This window comes from Spermophilus citellus (assembly GCF_964194105.1).
Source record: "Spermophilus citellus genome assembly, chromosome: 10".
Classification (NCBI taxonomy): Eukaryota; Metazoa; Chordata; class Mammalia; order Rodentia; family Sciuridae; genus Spermophilus; species Spermophilus citellus.
This window is the reverse complement of record NC_138197.1, coordinates 52049397-52068189: the sequence shown is the minus strand read 5'-3', so window position 1 is coordinate 52068189 and position 18793 is coordinate 52049397. Positions and strand designations below refer to the sequence as shown.

Sequence of the window (18793 nt, the reverse complement as noted above, 5' to 3'; positions counted from 1 at the left end):
AGGAAGATCAGTGGAGTAGAAGAAGGAAAATAGGGGGAGGGAGGAGGGGAAAGAAAGAGGAGGCCCTAGGAACTGAAATGGAGCAAATTAAATTCTATGCATGTTTGATTATGTCAAAATGAACCCAGCTATTGTGTATAATTACAATGCACTAATAAAGGCATTGAAAATTCTAAAATAAATGAATAAATAAAATTGTAGATTCAGGGTAGATCTTATACTTTCGAGTGCCAGGAAGGCTTTTTTTCAAATCATGAAATTTCTTTGGATAAGAACAACTCATGATCACCATAGAAATTTTGAAAAATAAGGAAACACATAAAGCGAAGTAACTTAACCTACCTGCTTTTAATACCCCTGTTTATTTCGTCAAGTCACCAGTTGTTTAAGATATATTTAAATTTCCATGGTCCTGTGTTTCTTTCCTGTGTTTCTGAAGTTTTTCTAATTCTGAGTGGTGATTCATGCTTGCCCCTGGGTGATAGAATAAAGAAAAAGGTTAGGGGTAGTTTACCATTAAGATTTCACTAGTGACAGCTTCAGTCTCTTCCAGGGCTTTAAAGCCTGTACTGTTCTGGTTCAAGGTCTGTGTTTTGGGCGTAGACATTCTAAAATATGTTGAAGGGCAAATCTAAGTTTTAATGACAGAGTTTTAGATAATCTTTTTAAATTTGCTTCTTTCAGTTTCATTTACAATGCCTGATAGCCAGAGGGACTATTTCATAAGTACTTCGTGAACATTTGCCAAATGGGGAAAAGGATTTTAAAAAGGGAAAACCAAAAATGAAACTAGAAAAGATAGGATAGTAGATGAGCTGCAGGCTTTGGACAGTAAAAGGACAGTTAACTTTGGACAGTTAATTCTTTAGGAAAACAGACTGATGCTGATATTGTTCTGGTCTGACAGATCAGAATGGGTATTTTTAAAAATATTTTTATTAGTTGTTCGTGGATCTTTATTTTATGATTTATATGTGGTGCTGAGAATCGAACCCTGTTCCTTACACATGCTAGCCACAACCCCAGCCTCCAGAATGTTTTTTTTTTTTTTTAAGACTTAGAAGATGGATGATAGATGGGACCAAAATTAAAGTGTAAAACAGAGACACATTTAGTGCCATTTACTGAGATGCTTTTAGTTTTATGTGTAGTTTGGTTTTCTAATAAAATAACTACGATGATGAAAAGGTCTGGAAAATATAAAACTGTTTTTCCTGTTAACTTTTAACAAAAAACAAAACTACAAACTCTCTGTATTTTCTAGACTTTCCTAGCCAGATTTTCCTAGCTACTCCCTAAAGCTTTACCTCTATTTCAGCTGGAGTTTGGTCCATATAAAATATTCATTCCTACTCTATAAATAGGAGAAAATATACCATTTCCATCTGTCGTGGCTACAACTATTAAATTTTTCTCTGGACTTTTGGGAAATTAAATCATAAACACAAATAACCTTTTCTGTCAATTTTTATAAAAACATTGTTATGAAGGTAATACAGCATCACAGAGTTTGGGGAAAATTTATAGAGACTAATCATTTTTCTAGGCTTATCATCAGTTGTACTTATTGGAGTTCCATCTACAGGTTGGCCATGTATGATAACTTTTTGTTCTTCATGGTTCCTATAGGGTATTAGAATTTAGGAAAAAAAATGTTGAATGGTCTTCTTGGGACCTGAATGTGTTAAATTATTTAAAAAAATTTTTTTAGCTATAGATGGACACAGTATCTTTATTTATATATTTTTATATGATGCTGAGGATCAAACCCAGTGCCTCACATGTGTGAGACTGAGCTACAGCTCCAGCCCAAATTATTTAATTCGGGAGAGTTTTCCTTTACTACCCACTGTCTCTCATCTCCTTCTAAAGTAAAACGTGATGGTTCTACTGTGGGATTCAGTTGAATTACAGTTTTTCTCATCAACTTCTTTTCTATATTAAACTTGAAGCTTTTTCCACTTACTTTCAGATGTGAACCCCCAGGACTGGTATGTAATGCTTGGGAACTCTTCTGCTATTTATGTTGATACATACTGATGAGAGGGTAGGGCTGCCTTGGGAATCCAGGGCCACCCAGAAGTAAAAGCAACCTAATTTAGTGGGTTGCCTGAGAATTAGATTGGAAAAAGAAAGAACTGCATGCAGCTGAGAGAGGACCACGCACAGAATGAGTGACTTCAACACAACCAGACAATAGGGGCAGGTAGACAGCCTGGAGATGTCTGGATGAGGTGTTGAGAAACTGTCCTTGTCATAACCTGTGTGAACTCTGGGCTTGATCCTAATACAAAGAAAAAAAGCTCCTTTTTCCAGAATGCCTGTGATTCACAATTATATGTGAAGTGTCTATTGTGGGTACCCAACAAACCTTTTTTTTTTTTGTTTTCCATGGACCTTTATTTTACTTATTTATATGTGGTGCTGCGAATTGAACTCTGTGCCTCACACGTTAGGCAAGTGCTCTACCACTAAGCCACAACTCTAGCCCCTGACAAATATTTTTGTTGTTGTTGATGATACCTGCTTTTTCAAGTTAGTTTTATACACCCCATTTGATAGATGAGGAAATTGAAGCTTATGACAATTCAGCAACCAGCCTAAAAATAACACAGCCATTAACTCTGGCATTAAGTTGAAGTCCTGCTTCTCTCAGAATTCACTAGATGGTACTCTTTAATAGTAGCACATTCATGATAAGATCCTTGAGGATTGCTTATTTTTAAGTTTGGAGACTTTGTTCCAAAGAGAATTGTTGTTTTCCTACAAGATGTAAAATTTTCTGGGGTCTTGGGCCCATCCTCAGCACTTAGTATTGTTCACGTTCTTTTCCCCCATACCAGGGATTTAATAGAGAGCCACATTCCCCTCCCACCCCCATTTTTTTTTTTTTTTTTTTTTTTTTTTTTTTGTGGTGCTAGGGATTGAACCCAGGGCCTTGTGCATATGAGGCAAGCACTCTATCAACTGAGCTATATCCCTAGCCCTCCCCTGCCCTTTTTTTTTTTATATTTTATTTGAGGCAGAGTCTCAGTAAGTTGCTCAGGGCTCACCAAGTTGCTGAGGCTGACTTTGAACTTGGAGTCCTCTTGATTCAGCCTCCCAAACTGCTGGGATTACAGATGTGCACCACCACACCTGGATGTTCATATCTTTTCAAACATCCATTCTAGTTCCCAGCTCCACCACTTACAAGCTGAATGACCTCATGTGGACTGCTCCACCTTTTTTCTTTCTTTCTTCTGGTGCTGGTGAACGGGGTGGGGGTGGGGCCTTGGACATGCTAGGCAAGAGCTCTACCACTGAGCCACACCCCCAGGCCCTGCTTCACCTTTTAAGCTTCATTGTCCTTATCCATAACTTAGAGACAACAATATTTACCTCATGGAGTTTTCTGAGGGTTAAATTAGCATTCTGCATTTGTTTTTGAATGTGGTGTTTACAAATGAGATATAGTATTATAATTAAAAGTTTCTCCCATTGTAGGTTTTCTTGAATTTTCTGTGGGGAAATTCAGATACTTCCAGCTCAACAGGCTGTTTCCAGAGGAAGCTATTTTGCGTCATATTTCAAGTAATGTGACTTTCCTTATTTTCCAAATACACTCACAGTATCGGAATACAACACTTTCTTTTTCTCAGGTATGTATGAAGAATTATTTCAGCAAAAATATCATTTCCATATGTTTAGGTCTTATGTGTGGTATAAGCATTAGAATTTGATGTCTCTTCATGTTTATGTCTTTTGTCTTAAAAAGATTGAGTTGGGGGCTGGGGTTGTGGCTCAGCGGTAGAGCACTAGCCTAGCACGTGCAAGGTGCTGGGTTTGATCCTCAGCACCACATAAAAATAAATAAATAAAATAAAGGTATTCTGTCCAACTACAACTAAGGAAAAAAATTTAAAAAAAAAGATTGAGTTGTCAGGTTAGTAATTAAGAGCAGCAGATGTTAGTACTTTAGTACTTTCTTTTTCTTTTTTTGGTACTGAGGATTGAACCCAGGGATGCTTTACCCTTGAGCTACATTCCCAGTCCTTTTAATTTTTTATTTTGAGACAGGATCTCATTAAATTGCTGAGGCTGGCCTCAACTGGTGATCTTTCTGCCTCACTAGGATTGTAGACATGTGCCAGTGTGCCAGCCTCTGACTTAGAGCTGGAGAGCCAGTCATGGGAGAGGGGATCCTGTGCCTGATGTCTCTTCTCTGCACTTAAGTTTTCCAACCATTTCATTTTCTCACTCTTGTGGGTTCTTAAATAATTTTTCTGATAATATATTTTAATGTGTTTCCATTGTCATTTAGCTATTTGTTATAGCTTACTGAGAACCCTATGTGGTCAGTTTTATCCTTTGGAGTCTCTCTTGCAAACAAATGAATTATTTTTTGTGGGGGTAGGGGTGGAGGTGGGGACAGTTACTGGAGATTGAACCCAGGGATGCTTAACCACTGAGTCACATCCTCAGCCATTTAAAAATTTTTTTTATTATTTTATTTTGAGACAGGGTCTTGATAAGATGCTGAGTCTGGCTTTGAACCAAATGAAGGAATTAAAACCCAGTTTATCCAGCCTTGCGTTGCACATCCAGCAGAGTTAAGAACTCTACTGTAGATGTCATCACTAACCCCTTAAGCTAACCTCAACTTTGGAAAGCTTTTAGTTGGATTAACTTGAACTTTTTAGGATCAGTCATTTATGGTAAATTTTCACAAATCTATATTTGGCCTACATGAACCCTTAGACTAATGATTGAATTTTGCCCTGTGTGAAGTTACACTTTTTATTTGTTCCAAGCCTATCTTCTAATGTTCTGGAATTTGGTTAACAAACCTGTCTCAACCCAGTACATATGCAGTTTGATAGGCATTGGTCATCTTGTATTTATGGGGTGCCATGTGATTTCTTGATATGTGTATACATTGAGTAGTGTTTAAACCAGGTTAAACATACCTCCTCAAACATCTATCATTTCTTCAAGGTGAAAACATTCAAATTTTTCTAGCTTTTGCAAACAGTGCTGTATAATTATTTGTACCCATTCTTCTGGGCAAATAGCACACTAAAACTTGCTCTTATCTAACTGTAACTTCCTTCCCACTTATCAGCTTCTCCCCATCTACTCTCCCCAGCCTCTGGCAACCACTGTTCTACTCTCAACTTCTGTGAAATCAACTGTTTGAAATTCTGTATGTGAGTGAGATCATTTGGTAATTATCTTTCTGTGCCTTGCTTATTTCACTAAACATAATGATCTCCAGTTCTGCCATGTTGTCACAAATGATAGGATTCAGTTGATAACAAAGACAATAAGAGAGGATGGGAAGGGCATTTAAGTTTATTGGATACTTTGTGCTAAATCTGTGTTTCTTAAGCTCTTGAAGCCAGAGACTGCTTGTTCGTGGACCCTCTCCCAGGCAAAATACAACTTCATAGGGGCCTCTGGAGACTTAGGGAACCCTCTGGCTCCTGTTTGGGAACCTCTGTGTTTGATTTCCATATAGTGAATTCTCATAGCAGCTTAGTAACGTAGTTGTGATGCCTGTTCCTACATTTGAGGAAACAGATCTTTGATAAAGAAATGTTGACATAATAAATGACCAAAGAGATCTGGCTGAACAGCATCTTGAGCCTTGATTCTATGCAGAAAAATCTTAGTTATAATAGTTTTCATTTCTTGGGCCACTTTTAGTTCCACTATTCATACTGTTTAGAAGATGATGACCAGAACTGCATGCAGCTAGAAATGAGAGGTGTGTGTGAGAATTGTTTCCTGCATCCTAGAAACTGTTGGTTTTTGGGTTATCATGAGAGTCAGTTGTTTCTTGGAGTCCATTGACCTTATAGTTAATTAATATGTGAGTCATTTTTGTGTATGCTTGTCAAATTGAATCTGATTCCTTTATCTGTCCCCTGCTTTTTTCGTTTTAAAAGAGCACTCTGAGTTTGCTTCCTTAATATTTTATTATTAAAAAAGCATTTTATTATTAAAGAAGATTTCTAAACAGATGGGATTGGGGGATGTAAGAGGGAGAGGAGTGTAGGGGAAGGATTGGGAAGGGGCACAGGAAACTTTTTGGAAGTCCTTCATATATTCATTGTTTTGAATTGGTGATGGTTTCACAGGTGTCTGCATGTATCAAAACTTTTCAAATGATATACTTCATGTACAGTTTATAATATGTTAGTTACAACTTAGTTACAAAAGGCTTTCTAGAAACTGAACTCCTTTGGGTTGGGATTTATATATCTTTATCATCTTAGTACTTAGTAAATTTTAACTCAGGTGAATCAAAATGCTTGTAAAATCCATTGTGCAATTCCTGATCAAAGATTTTTGTTATGGAGTGAATATGTCCTCTCCAAATTCATATGTTGAAATCCTAACTCCTGGTGTGTTGGTATTTGGAAGTGGGTCCTGTGGAAAGTGTTAGGTCCTAAGAGCAGAGTCCTCATACGTGGAATTGGTGCCCTTGTACAAGAGGTGCCCCTTCTGCTGTGTGAGGATGCAGCCAGAGGTTGGCAGTTTGCAGCCTGGAAGAGGGTTCTCACTTGAACTTAACCATGCTGGCACTCTGCTCTCAGATTTCCAGCTTCTGGAACTATAAGAAATAAATTTTTATTCTTTATATACAACCCAATCTATGGTACTTTGTTATAGCAGCCCAAACAATAGTGCATTTTAAAGAATTCTACTTATAGATGTGAGCATGTGAACATAGAATGAAAAGAATTTAATTATTTAAGGAAGGGCTGGTTCCTCCCTGTCCCCCATTTTTCGTCTAAGTATATTTGAAATAGGACTTGCATACTGGATCAATTCTATGTCTTTTGCTCAACTTCCTATTCATGGTGACTTTTCTTCCTAATTGCAGACTCTCCTTCCCAATACCTCAGGAACAGGCAATGACAAAGGACTGGTTTTTATTCTTAGACCAGAGCAGAGTATGTGCACTTGGTATTTGGAGACTACAGATGCTGAGCCTGTTCAAAATGTGGCCATTCCACTCTCTTACTCAGAAAGAGGTAACCTGTCTTTGACTCTCTATTACTATATGGAATATGGGATGTATTTGGGAAAATTTAAGGAAAATTATCCTATTATGATTGCTTGTTGTAAGTGCTATTTAATCAGAAATATTTTAATAGCAAGGGAGCTCAAAATGAGCATGATGAGTGAAAGCTCAGGTGGCGATGGGGAGAGTATATTTAAGGAGCTCTTGGAAAAGCAGAAACAGAAAGGCAAGACACAGAACTTAGCAGTAGATTCTTCTAAGTTGAGGAAGCAGTGAGCTTAATGTTTTGAAGGAGGAGTGTGGCAAGTGGGTGTGGCTGGAACCAGAGTGCAAAGGGCCTTATACAGCATGAAGTTTGCATTCTATCCTGAGGTCAGTTCTAAGGAAGCGTAGAGTTTCCAGGCAGAGGAATGATGGGGTCCATTTCATCTTGGAAAGCTAACCCTGGAGCTGGTGTTGGGAGTGGATTGGAGAAAGCACAGCAGAGTCAGGACTCAGTAAAGCTTTGAGGGTTCAGAGTGGGAAATGAAGATCTGAGCTGAGGCCACAAGATGGGGTGGAGAAGAGGGACTGGTCTTGAGAGGTTTGGAAGGTAGCATTGATAAGACACAATGACCAGTGGTTTGGGATTACTAGAGGGGTACATAGACTTCCTATATGGACAGCTTGGAGATAGCGATGGAAGTAGGCAGAGGAACAGGGTTGTTGTATTGGATGTTTTATGGGGTGGGATGGAATAGATGATGACTTCAGTTTGAGACGCAGTGAATCCCAGATGGGATTGTTGGACGTATGGATGACAGTGCGTAGTGGGCAGTTAAAATATGGACCAGGAATGGAGGAGTGAGGTTAGATACTCAGAAAAGGAAAAGCCATGCTGTGAGTGAAATTGTCCAGGCATGTACTTAGAACACTAGGGGGAAATGGCAGATAACTTTCCTAGTTCCTACTATTTGTCAGGCACCATTTCTGGGTGCCTGGGGGATATTAACTGCTGAGGAATAAGCGTAAGACTGAGATGTGGTCTTGGAGGTAGGAGAAGAGCTCAGAGGTGCAGCCTTAGTAAGGAGTGGAGAATAGCACACTGTAGGGAGGTCCAGAGAAGTGACCAGAAGAGTCCATCTAATAGTAATAAAGCATGAGTGGTGGCTTTTAATGGGAGTCCTCTTAGTGGCATAGACAGGAGCGATGAAAATGAGATTATAGTGATTGAGCAGCGCAGGTGAGGTGAGGGAAATTAGGCCATGCTTAAAGTTTAGGGAACAAGGGAAGGAGAGGAGTGATAGGTAGTAAAGGAGGTAGAATTTGAATGATTATCAGAATCAAGGAAAGGGAATGCTTTCTGTAACTAAAGAGTAATTACCTGGTAAAAAGTTATAGACTCACCAAGCATGGTGGTGCACACCTGTAACCCCAGTGGCTCAGGAGGCTGAGGCAGGAAGATTACAAGTTTGAGGCCAGCTGCAGCAACTTTAGCAAGGCCCTAAGCAATATAGCAAGACCATGTCTCAAAGAAAAAAAAAAAAAAGGCTGGGGCTATGACCCAGTCAGTGGTTAAGCATCCCTGGGTTCAATCCTTAGTACCAAAAACGAACAAACAAATCCATAGACTTCAGCCTTCTATCAAGGACAGTGTAACCCACCCTGCAACCTTCCCCCCAAAAGTAGAGCTTCAGGTGGGATGCATATCATTTTCTTAGGTGTTGTAGATATTTGTAAGTGCAGAGAAAGAATATAAAAAAAAAGCTCAATTTTGAGGAAGATTCCACATAATATTGAAGTATACACTATATTCCATCTCAGCTCTCACCAGGGGAAGTCTACCACCAGAATTCCAACAGTTTGTGGAAACCAAGATTCAGCTGTGGGAATAGATGGATGAGTGTATGAAGTTGTGATCTAAATCTTTAGATTGGTTAACCTGCTCTGTCTTATCTCTCCATATGACTGCATAACACACAGTTCTTCATATGGAGTTGAGCTAATGTCAAGTGACTTCAGTAGGATTCTTAACAAGAAAAGAGCTATTTCAGTCACATGATTAACGTCAAATTACCAAAATCTATCTTGTGTTTGATTAAATACTCAAGTGCGATTCACATAAATGGCCCTAGGGTCTTTTATATTTACTCTTTTGTAGAAACACAATGACTGTTTCTACAGTAGTGAGGATGATACCATTTTTCTCTGTTGAAAGAGACCATATGAAAAGTAGATGCCCTTACCTCTTTTATCTTTTATTTTTGGAATTAGGGATTGAACCCAGGGGTACTCCACCAGTGAGCTACATCCCAGGCCTTTGTATTGCCACAGTCTTGGCTGGGCACAGAATCACGAGCCACCACACAGCTTTGTAGATTCAAACAGCAATTCTTTATTCCCGAACTCACACCGGCCTCCACACACGTTCTGGGGCAATCCCAGTTCTGCTGCCACCCAATTCCTACTCCACGAGGCTTTCCTCCCAAAATACTCTCTGAATCTCACGAGAGCTCAACGGGAGCTCAGGTAGCAGGAACACCCTATTTCCAGCAGCAATAATCCTCAACATCGAACTTCCCTAAAACCCAAGGTCTTAAACTGGGAACGCCCTTAACCCAAGGACCGGGATACTATACTTCCTCAAACTGCAGGATACACCCTAATCCTGGATCCACCCTCGTCCTTGAGTAGGGTCACCTTTCTCAAACACACATGCAATGTCAACAGCGAAATTAACATGGGGTACCCTGGCAAGGAAATTTCGATGCGTCATTCCTACTTGGTAATGGCCCTCAGCATTGTATTTTTTATTTTCAGACAGGGTCTTGCTGGGGGTCTTGTTGAGGCTGGCCTTAAAATTGTGACCCTCCTGTCTCAGCCTCCAGATTCACTGGTATTATAGGCGTGTGTCCCATGTTTGGCTGCATCCCCCTGCAGCTGTTACTCATGGAGTTCCCTTTCTTTTTGACAGTGATTTCCTCTCCCCATCTTCAGATTTTTAAGCATTTTTTTTTGAGTCACAAACTCCAGAATATAATCAAAAGTTTTCTCCCAAGGAAATGTAGAAATTCAATATTTGGCAATTTCAGGGTGCTTGTGGAGCCCATGAAACCCATTTTTGGACCTCAGTTTAAAAATGTCACTTTTGACTAAACTCTAGAGATTGGCATGCTGGAGGTGGTAAGCCAGATCCAGCTTGCTGTCTGTCTTTGTGCATAAAACTTTATTGAAACATACCTGTGCCTGTTCATTTGTGTATTATTTGTGGCTGCTTTTGTGTATCAAGGGCAGGACTCAGCAGTTGTCATAGAGACCCTCAGACCCACAAAGCCTAAAATAGTCCCTGGTCTAGGGTCCTCATCCCCATGATCTTCCTCTTTAACCAAGTCCTTGAAATAGTATAAAAGCAGAAGCTCTGTGTTTATATTTAACTTCCACATGGGAAGTTCTGTTAACACTCTGCTTTTCTGAGCCTGATTTGGATATGTAAGACTTCTTTGTTTGTAACTTTCCTATTTTTCGTTCAGATCCTATCCCTGTGTTTGTAACTTTCCTATTTTTCGTTCAGATCCTATCCCTGGAGGCTGTAATTTGGAGTTTGACTTAGACATTGATCCCAACATTTACTTGGAGTATAATTTCTTTGAAACGACTATTGAGTTTGCCCCTGCAAACCTAGGCTATGCAAGGTATGATCATCTCTGTCTCCTAAAACTGCTTTTAGAATAGTCATGATTGAATTTTGTGTAAATTTAACAAACTTTCTGAGATCTGTAGTTCTCTGTAGTGAAATTGAATTGTTTATTTTTTGGGGGAAGGAATTGGTGTAATTTAAACTTTATTACTAATATTTCAACTGGTTTTTTTTTTTTTTTTTTTGGTACTAGGGATTGAACTCAGGTACTCAACCACTAAGCCATATCCCCAGCCCTATTTTGTATTTTATTTAGAGACAGGGTCTCACTGAATTGCTTAGTGCCTCGCAGTTGCTGAGTCTGGCTTTTAACTCACGATTCTCCTGCCTCAGCCTCCCAAGCCACTGTGCCTGGTTTGAACTGTCATTTATAATTAATGTTTTGCCCCTTCATTCTTTATTTGAAAAAGCCAGATGTGTCTATTATGAATTTGGAAGTGCATCTTAATTTTTATAATGCATTTTAATATAGAAAGTCTTCTGTAGTTCTGAAATATCCTTTTATAAGATTTTTTTAAAAATTAAAACTCTGCCTCAGTTTCTTTCTTTCTTTCTTTTTTTTTTGGTGCTGGGGGTTGAGCCTAGGGGTGCTCTGTCACTAAGCTACATCCCTAGCCCCTTTTTTAATTTTGAGATAGGATCTCACTAATTTTCTGAGGCTGGCTTCGAACTTGTGATCCTCCTGCCTCAGCCTCCTGAGTTGCTGGGATTACTGGCAATCACACTGTGCCTGGCCCTCAGTTTTTAAATTTCTATTTTAACAGCAACAAATCCATTGAAAAACATTAGAATTCTCTATGTGGCACTCAGCACTATGCATCATATGTAGTACTGAGTGCTACATGTTCTTTATCCTTTAATCCAAATATCTTATGAAGAAAGGGCGATTGCTCTTGTTTTACAGAGAGGTTTTTCTAAGGGTCATTGAGGTTCATTGATGTGCCCACAGGCACACCAGATGGCACAGCTGGCAGTTCACTATAATCCTGACATTAGAATTTGGTTATTTAACTGCACTCACCTGTTGGTGTGTCTTCGGGTGAGCTGTTATAACAAAGCACAGATTAAGTATTCCTTCTCTGAAATACTTGAGATCACAAGAATTTCAGATGATGGAAGTTTTTTTGGATTTGGGAATATGTGCATAGGTTTTACTGGTTGGGTACTTTTCGTCTGAAAATCAAAATCTGAAATGTTTTGAGCATTATATCTGTGCTCAAGAAATTCCAGATTTCAGAACATTTTGGACTTTAGAGTTTTGGATTAAGGATGATCAACTTGTACTGTAGACTGGATAAAGAATGGACATTTATTTCTCTCAGTTTTAGAAGCTAGCAGTCCAAAATTAAGGTGCCAGAACAGTTGGGGGCAAGCCCTCTTCTAGTTGCAGTATCCTTAACAAGACACAAAGTGCTAGAGAGCTCTCTGGGGTCTCTTATAAGGGCAGTAATCCCACTTAGGAGAGCTCCACCCTCATGACCTAATTATCTCTCAAAGGCCCACCTTCTAGTACCATTACATTAGGGGGCTAGGACTTCAACATGAATTTTTTGGGTAACAGCAACATTCAGTTCATAACAGCATGTTACTTTTCTCCGGAATACCAATTATGTCATTGCAAAAGGTGAACTATTATATTTGAATTGTTGCAGAAGTTTGAAATTAGAGCTTTTGGTTCCTTTTGGTAGATGGGGCTTGCACCTCACAAGATTGATTGTTCAGTTTTTTTGGTTGACTTTAGAGGTGCAGATCCTCCGCCATGTGACGTGGGAACAGGCCGGGACTTTAGGTGGAGGTTGCAGTATGATGTGTATCAGTATTTCCTGCCTGAGAATGACCTCACTGAGGACGTGTTGCTCCAGCACATGCAGAGGATGGTCCAGGTGCCCGAGGTGAAGGCCAATGCTGTCAAGGTAAATCTGTTTCTCATGGTCGTGTGGCTATTGTGACACTGTAGAAAATGTTGAGGGGAGAACCTACCAGGACCTTATAGATTTACTGTTTTCTTGATTTTTTTTGGGGGGGGATAACCACTTTATTCCCTTTTATTTTGTTATCAAACAGGGAGCCATTGCTAGTGATAGGCCAGAATGATGTTACCCTTTGGAGAGATACAGATATACTATATTGAATTTAGGCTGCAGCTATATCTGTGACTAATGATCTTGAGATACAGAGGGAAGTTGAAGTGATTTTCTGTGTAACTTCCGTAACTATTGGCTTAAAAGTTTTGGCAAGTATGAAGGTTGTAGTGTTTAAATAATAATGAGAAATTGCACATCGGTATTAATATTTGAAACCTAAACTCAAAGTCTAACTTGGAGCAAAAGTTTTCTCTGAGCTTTTGAATCCCTGTAAACCCTGGCTACTCCAGGTGTGGACCACAGACCCGCAACACTGGCATCATTTGGGAGTTTGTTAGAATTGCAGATTCTTCTTGGGCTTCACTCTGGAACTACTGAATTGGAATTTGTGTTTTATAATCCTCCAGGTAATTCTTGTGTATATTAGAATTTTAGACTTAATGATTTAGATTCCTTTTGTGGAGGCCAGGATTTTAACTTCGTATCTTGCAAGGTACTCGATAGCAGTATGTCATATGAGGTCCTCCTTCAGTCATGGTTGGTGGGTGAGGTTTTTTTAGACTGATTGCTATGATTCTTCCTAGAAGATTAATAGATCACCAGGTTATATAGAAAGAAGTGGTTAAAATGGTGTATTATGATCAGCCTGTAGGCACAGCCTGTTGAAGAGTAAGGTCTTACTTTGTATGTGTGTCACCTGGGATGTCATTGTACAATTCTGAGGAGCCTTAATACAAAAAACTCACCATGCTTACTCTCAAATTAAGAGGTTCTGTTCATTCCATTTGATTCTCTTGTTTATAGGAAATATAAAGGTTAAAAGAACCAATTAGATCCTGAGCACAATCTGACAAACCCAGATTGTGGTGTATTCTGTAAAACTACTGACTTAATCTGTTTAAAAATCATTGAATGGTGGGAAGGTTGGAGAGGGTGGTGGGAAGGACTGTTCTAGAATACTGAGATCAGAGATGCAAAACAGACACTAAACTTGAATGTTGGGTAAGAAGGAAAAAAGCTATAGAAGACATTAAGGGAAAAAAAAATGGATCTGTACTAGATAATGAGAAATTATTAATTTTCTTAGGTGAGACAGGCATTGTGGTTAGATTGGAGAATGTTCTTAGTACCTTGCTACTCAGAATGTGGTAGATGCGTGTAGAGTATTGTCAACACCTAAAAGATTGTTAGAAAAGCAACAAAAGCCACCTCTGACTGACAAAATCAGTCATTTTACTAGATTCCCTCAGTGATTCAAGGGACATGATGTTTGAGAAATACTCTTTTAGGAATATTTAGAAAATTTTAGAAGTAAAATGTCATGATATCTATAATAGTTCAGCAAGAAAAAAAATTGAAGGAGCAAGGAATAGAAAAGAAAATACAGTAAAATATTGACAATTATGTGATATAGAGTTTATTGTATTATTAACATTTTTGTGTAGTTTAGATTTTGCATGATAAAAGCTTGGAAATGTAGGTGATAAGATTAATATTTTGTTAAACTTGACTAATCTTTTGCCCAGAGAGTATGTATTTTAAAGGCTGAGCAATAATTTTAAAAAGTGGTACCCTTCTAGAAGGCTTGTGACTGTTTCTTTGGAAACTCAAATATTTAATTTCTTCATTTACACTAGTTATAGTTCTATGTATTATCGTTATGTTGAGCTCGGTATGGTTATATTGAGCATACACTTGTTGAAGATTTGGTAATAGCGATTGGGCTGAGTACTAAAGAAAGAGTAGTGAGCAAATTAACTATGATTTGTGCCCTTGTGTTATTTAAACTAAAACAAATGCCCGGGTGCAGTGGTGCATGCCGTAATTCCAGCAACTTGTAGGCTGAGGCAGGAATATTCTGAGTTCAAGCCAGCTTCAGCAACTTAGCGAGACCCTGTTTCAAAATAAAAAAAAATGAAAAGGGATACGGATGTAGCTCTGTGGTTTAGCATGCCTGGGTTCAATCCCTGCTACCAAAAAAAAAAAAAAAGAAACCTACCAAATTTTTTACTTTGTACTAACTAGCATTTGCACACTGTTTTTATTAGGTTTATAATTAGATTTTATTTGTATTAGGTTAATATATAGATGTTAGACTTTATTTATATGAGATATTAATGTCATTTAACATATTAAATTAAAACTTTGGAGGCATTTTGTGTAAGAACTGTTTATATTAGCACATACAAACCATGTAGGCTGGTCTTTTGACAAAGCTAAATGGGTTGGCGTAATTTTTGCTTTTAAACAAAATTGCAATTTGGTATATGTAGGTGGTATTTTTAATAGAATAGCTTAAAAAAAAAGTCTAAACACTAATTGTGCATTATTTTTGGCTCTAGCTGGTGACTCTAACAGCTGATGATAAGACAAGAGTTTCCTTCTCCTCCCTGCGGGGTCAAGGAGTTATTTATAATGTCATCGTTCGGGATCCATTCTTGAATACATCTGCTGCTTATGTTCCTGCTCACACATACGCTTGCAGCTTTGAGGCAGTGGAGGGTAATTGTGCTTCCCTTGGTGAGTGTATGGATTTAAACTTTAACAGATTTTTCTTGGACTTTGCAGATCTGTTTCCACAAATATAGAACTTTAGAATATTCAAAAATGCGTTTTGTTCATTCAGCAAATGGGGTTTGAGCCCTTTTATTTTTCTACGCCCTAGAATATAGCAGTGAACAAACCAGACAAAATTAAAATACTTACATATGTACACACACACACATATATATATCATCTTGCTTATATATCATTATATATTTAGTGGGAGATTCAAGACAAGATAAATTTGTAAAGTATAGAATACATGAGAAGTTACTAAGAAGAAAAATAAAATTGGAAAGGGCCACATTGGTAGAGGTGAGAAGAAAATCTGAGATAGTACAATACAGGAAGGCCTTGGAGGCAGGAAGCCATGCGCATATCGGGGGACAGAGCCTTCCAGGTAGAGGGAATCGCCAGTACCAAAATCTCTTCCAGAAGACTGCCTGAAGAAAGGCAGTGCGACAGTGGTGGGAAAAGAATGAGGAGGGCTCAGTAGAGATGAGGCCAGAGGTGCAGGGCTAGTAGTGTGCCCTCGCAGGTCGTAGTAGGTGCTTTGGCTTATATTCAGAAGGAAATGGAAAGACGTTGGGAGGTTTTGAGCAAATAGTGCCACCATCTGACTTTAATGTGATTGCTGGCTCCTTTTGGAGAAAAGACAGGGGCAAGAGCAGAAGTAGTAGAATGAGTTAGGAGGCCACTGAAGTCATCCAGATGAGGGATGGTAGCTTAAGGAGAATTGTGGCAGTGAAGGTGTGTGTGACCAGCACGTATGTGTCATCTTGAAACACTTTCTTAGAAAAGGTGCACAGATACTATAATTTTTGCATAATCTTCACCCTGATTTCTCAAACATTAGTTTCCATGTTGTTCTATTTGCTTTATCCTGTCTTCCTATAAAAAGCATACATATATGTATATTAAATACTTTTCTGAACCATTTGAGAATAAATTGCAGATAGAAAGACCTTGTACCCCTAAATACTTATATTTATTTCCTTACAGAGCCATAATAAAATGATCAAAACCACAAAATTAGTATAGATACAATACAGTTATTTAATTTATAGATATTATCAAATTTTACTCATTATCCACTAATGTCCTTTAAAAGACACAAAGTAATTTTTTTCCTGCCCAAAGTCCAGTTCATGACACCACATTGCACTTAATTGCCATGTCTCCTTAGCCTTCTGTAATCTGGAACAATTTCTTAGTCTATTTTTGTCTTTGAGGACTTGGACCTTTTTTGAAGAGTACAGGATGTTTGTTTTTTAGAAAGTCCTCAGTCTGTTACTTTGATGCTTCTTCATGATTACATTCAGATTATGCATATCTGGCAGAAAGAAAGGGGAAGTGATGTGTCCTTTTCTCTTCATATCTGTCCCATTAATGGTGATAACTTGATTACTTGGTTAGTGACATCTGCCAGTCTTCTCTGCCATAAAGTCACTGTTTTTACCTAAAATATCTTTTGGGGGAGATATTTTTAGTGTTCGTAAATAAACCCATTCTCAAACTCACACTTGCTAGTTTTAGCATCCAGTGGTCTTTGCCTGAAACATTTATTACTAGTCGTTGCCAAATGGCATTTTCCTAATTTCAGTCCAGATTGTCCCAGATTTAACCAACGAGTGGCTGAATGTATTTTTTTTTTTTTTTTATTGGTTGTTCACAACATTACAAAGCTCTTGACATATCATATTTCATACATTAGATTGAAGTGGGTTATGAACTCCCAATTTTACCCCAAATGCAGATTGCAGAATCACGTCGGTTACACATCCACAATTTTACATAATGCCCTATTAGTAACTGTTGTATTCTGCTACCTTTCCTATCCCCTACTATCCCCCCTCCCCTTCCCTCACATCTTCTCTCTCTACCCCATCTACTGTAAGCTGAATGTATTTTTGATATAGGGTTTGATGATGGATTGAGTGAGTGGAAGAAAGTGGGGTTAAGGATGACTTCTTAGTAAGTTTTTGGCCTAAGTAATGAGAGAAGGCAAACTGTCATTTACTGAGATGGGAAAGACTGGGAGTGGTCTTGGGAGAATATACCCAGAATTCAGGTTTGGACATGTGCAGTTTGAGAACACTCTTAACCATTCAAGTGGAGTTGGGCAGCTGACCGTTGGCTCTATGTAGCAGCTAGAATTCAGGGGAGGGCTGGACTAGAGATTGTCTTGGAAATTATCAGGTTAACTATATGGCATTTAAGACTATAGAATGGATGGTTTCATCAGTTGAGTGAGTATATAGAAAAGGGAAGGGTCTGAGGACTGAGCCCTGGTGGCACAGATGTATGGAGATGAAGAAATTGAAGAAAATCCTGGTGAGGTGGCTGAGAAGGAGCAGCAGGAGTGGTAAATGGAAAGTGATATATTTTTAAAAAAATTATATATAAAATCTCTTGTTGTTTGTTTGTTTGTTTATTTTTTATGTGGTCATGGGGATTGAACACAGGATCTCATGCATGCGAGGCAAGTGCTTCACCACTGAGCTGTCTCCCCAGCCCTGATTTTTTGTTTTTATTTAATTAATTTTTGTGGTGCTAAGAATTGAACCCAGGGATTTGGGTCAGTGATCTATTACTGAGTTTTACCCACAGCCCAAAGAGAATGTAATGGTTTTTGTTTTGTTGGTGGTGTTTTGCAACTGGGGGTTGAACCCAGGGACAGTACCATTGAGCTACATCCCTAGTCCTTTTTTTGTTTTGATTTTGAGACAGGATCTTACTAAGTTGCTGAGGCTGTGATCCTCCTGCCCCACCTTGTGATCCTCCTGCCCCAGCATCCTAAGTTGCTGGGATTACAGGCATGTCCCACTGTGCCTGGCTGTTTTCTGAAGGTGGCGGGAGAAAGTGTTTCAAGGAAAAGAGAGCAATCAACTATCAGATGCTGTAGAGAGGTCAGCTAACAGGCTGAAAATGACCACTGGCTTCAGCAACAAGGAGGACATTAGTGCCTCTGAGAGCTGATCTAGTGGAGTGCTATAGCTGGAATATGTCCAAGAGCAAAGGGGATGGGAATTGGAGAATGAGTTCAAATAGCTCTTTCAAGGAGTTTTGCTCTGAAGAATAAAGTCTACGAGTTGTGCTTGAGATGGGGATTAGGGTTCCCTTTCTTTGTTGGAGCTGTATCCTTCTGTTAAAGGAGGAAAAAATTTAGTGACACTCATGAAAGCACAGAGAAGAGGAGGGTGTTTTAGTCCGTATAGGGACCATTACAATGGGATTTTGCAGTGGGTGCGGGGAGAGTAGGTTCAGCTCTGAATACAGCATGGGTAAGTGGGAATGTATAGCCAAAGAGCAGGTGGCTGGGGTTGGGTGTGGTCAGTGAGTGAAATGTTACTAAGAGATAATATGAGAGGTAAAGGGAATTCTGTCTAACTGACCTAAGAGGGTTCTTGCTGAAGGCACGGTAGAGTGACGAGACATCACCTGGGGGATAGTGGAAGATGAGGAACCTGATCAGAT

General features: G+C 38.9%; 1 protein-coding gene across 1 annotated transcript in view; it reads left to right on the top strand.

Annotated features, from left to right (window-relative positions):
- TM7SF3 (transmembrane 7 superfamily member 3) overlaps positions 1-18793 on the top strand; it is a 42398-nt gene that overhangs the window by 8542 nt on the left and 15063 nt on the right. The window contains exons 2-6 of the mRNA XM_081311163.1: positions 3487-3641; positions 6872-7022; positions 10563-10683; positions 12430-12601; positions 15115-15292. Coding sequence (XP_081167289.1) covers positions 3487-3641; positions 6872-7022; positions 10563-10683; positions 12430-12601; positions 15115-15292 — 777 coding nt within the window. The remainder of the gene's footprint in view (positions 1-3486; positions 3642-6871; positions 7023-10562; positions 10684-12429; positions 12602-15114; positions 15293-18793) is intronic.